Below are 1,968 nucleotides of genomic sequence, written 5' to 3'. Positions count from 1 at the left end.
GCTACCCATATACTGCAAGCTGTAGATTCCACAATGGTAAGTCAACAAGAGCTGAGTCGCAGAACACTGCTCCCTCCTATAAAACTTGAGCGATTCAGTGGGGAGTTAACAAAGTTTGTCCAGCTCCAGCATACATTTTCATGGCGTGTGGCATCCCAGGAAGCCAAAACTTAGGATAGTCTCCAACCTAAAGGCCAAATTCCAAGATACCTCTATAAACAATCATCTACAAGGCCCAGACTCAACAAATGCATTAGTTGGCATGATCCTAAGGTTCCGGCAAGGTAAATATGCTGTCACTGCTGACATAGAAGAAATGTTTCAAGTGACGGTTCCCCCCAGAAAATCGAGATGTGTTCCATGTCCTGTGGTGGCCAGGAGGAGACACCAGTCAAGCCTATGAAATATAATGTGTGTCCATGTTTTTGGAGTCAGGTCATCATCACCTAACTGTGTCAATTTTGTCCTCAGACGAACAGCAGAAAAGATTTGTGGTGAGTACTGTGACAAAGTGACTGAGATATTAGAAGGAACTTTTATGTGAACAATTTCCTCATTAACATCCAATGATGAGGAATATATCAAACAGTGAAAGACATCTTTAACCTATGTGCTGCTGGAGGTTGGCATCTAAATCAGTGGGTATCTAAGAACAGGAACATTCTGGCGATGATACCTGAAACAGAGCGAGACATTTCATTTGCATTTCTGGATGGGTAAGTAAGGATGAACTCCAAATGGAAAGAACATTGGGAATGCCACTAACACGGAGATGTTAATAGTGGCTCCCATCTACGATCCTTTGGATATGGTAGTGCCTTTCACCCTGCCTGCTAATCTGCTGCTGCAATACATGTGCCGACAACAGTTAGGATGGGAGAAGGAGATGGAGAATACTGAGGTCATCCAATGGAATTCATGGCTTATGTACTTCCCAAGCTGATAAACTTCAAGCTGTCTAGAAGCTTTACTCCCTTGTTCTTTGGCCCCATAAAGTCCTGCCAGTTGCATCATTTCGCTGATACAAATCAAGTTGGATATGTTATTTCCTAATACTTGAGGCTTGACAGTGTCGCTGGTGAAGTCTACTCACTCTAGTAATGGGAAGAGCCAGAGTGGCTCCTTTGAAAAGATGATCATTCCAAGGTGGGAGTTAACTGTTGCAACTGTAGCAGCTCGTATAGATCAGAAGCTACGATCAGAACTGATGTTGAACTTAGAACAGTCTGTCTTCTGGACTGACAGTACTTCTGTATTGAAGTAATTATCTAATGAAAAGGCAAGGTATCAAACGTTTGTGGCCAACAGGGAGAACCTTATCCATGAATTATCACCTTTTGAAGCCTGGAGGTATGTAGATACTAAATCCAACCCAGCAGATTTAGCATCAAGATGAACTGACATACAGCTTTCTCGCTTCTTCAGTTTGGATCAATGGACCGATCTTTCTCAGTGAGAATGAGAACATGGCCCATACTACCAAATGATGTCAGGTGAGGAAAATCAGAAGATGATTCAGAAGTAAAAGCACCACTGTTACTTTGCAAAACTGTCATCTCAGCGACTTCATTCATCGAAGAAATGCCAGCTGCTTCTCAAGTTGGACAAAATTTGTTTTCACAGAAATCTGAAACAAGGTCTCAAGTCTTAAATGAGAACTGAGATGACTAGGGTGTGTTTGTACATCAATGAAATACATGAAACTATGAACAAAATTTGGAGGAAATCAAGATGCTCTCAAGCAATGATAAAGCTCGTCCAGCAAGTTGGTTAAGCTGAAGCCCTGCCTGAAGGATGGACTACTCAGACTGAAAGGTCGACTCGTTCACTCTACTGTCAATATAGATACCAGACACTCAATAATTCTGTCAAGCAACTCCACGGCAGTGAAATTAATGATGAAATGGAAGCACAAGAACCTTGTACACAGCGGCCATAATTATCTTATGGTTGAATTACGCCAGAAGT

At 42.0% G+C, this 1,968-nt stretch overlaps 1 protein-coding gene across 1 annotated transcript; it reads left to right on the top strand.

The window, feature by feature from the left end:
* The first annotated feature begins 772 nt into the window (after positions 1–772).
* Positions 773–1,662, top strand: LOC119569081. Its single transcript, XM_037917404.1, has 3 exons — positions 773–938; positions 1,071–1,244; positions 1,562–1,662. The coding sequence occupies exons 1-3, from the start codon at positions 773–775 to the stop codon at positions 1,660–1,662; spliced, it is 441 nt and encodes a 146-aa protein (XP_037773332.1).
* Positions 1,663–1,968: the final 306 nt, after the last annotated feature.

The sequence above is a fragment of the Penaeus monodon genome, unplaced genomic scaffold, assembly GCF_015228065.2.
Source record: "Penaeus monodon isolate SGIC_2016 unplaced genomic scaffold, NSTDA_Pmon_1 PmonScaffold_124, whole genome shotgun sequence".
Taxonomy (NCBI): domain Eukaryota; kingdom Metazoa; phylum Arthropoda; class Malacostraca; order Decapoda; family Penaeidae; genus Penaeus; species Penaeus monodon.
The sequence above is the reverse complement of the archived record's forward strand: the minus strand, read 5'-3'. Positions and strand labels throughout refer to the sequence as shown.

Coding starts and splice junctions, on each gene's coding strand:
- LOC119569081 (XM_037917404.1), top strand. CDS start 773: ATGTTAATAGTGGCTCCCATCTACGATCCTTTGGATATGGTAGTGCCT. Junction 939..1,070: donor ATGGCTTATGTACTTCCCAA/GCTGATAAACTT, acceptor GAGGCTTGACAG/TGTCGCTGGTGAAGTCTACT. Junction 1,245..1,561: donor GTCTGTCTTCTGGACTGACA/GTACTTCTGTAT, acceptor CTGTCATCTCAG/CGACTTCATTCATCGAAGAA.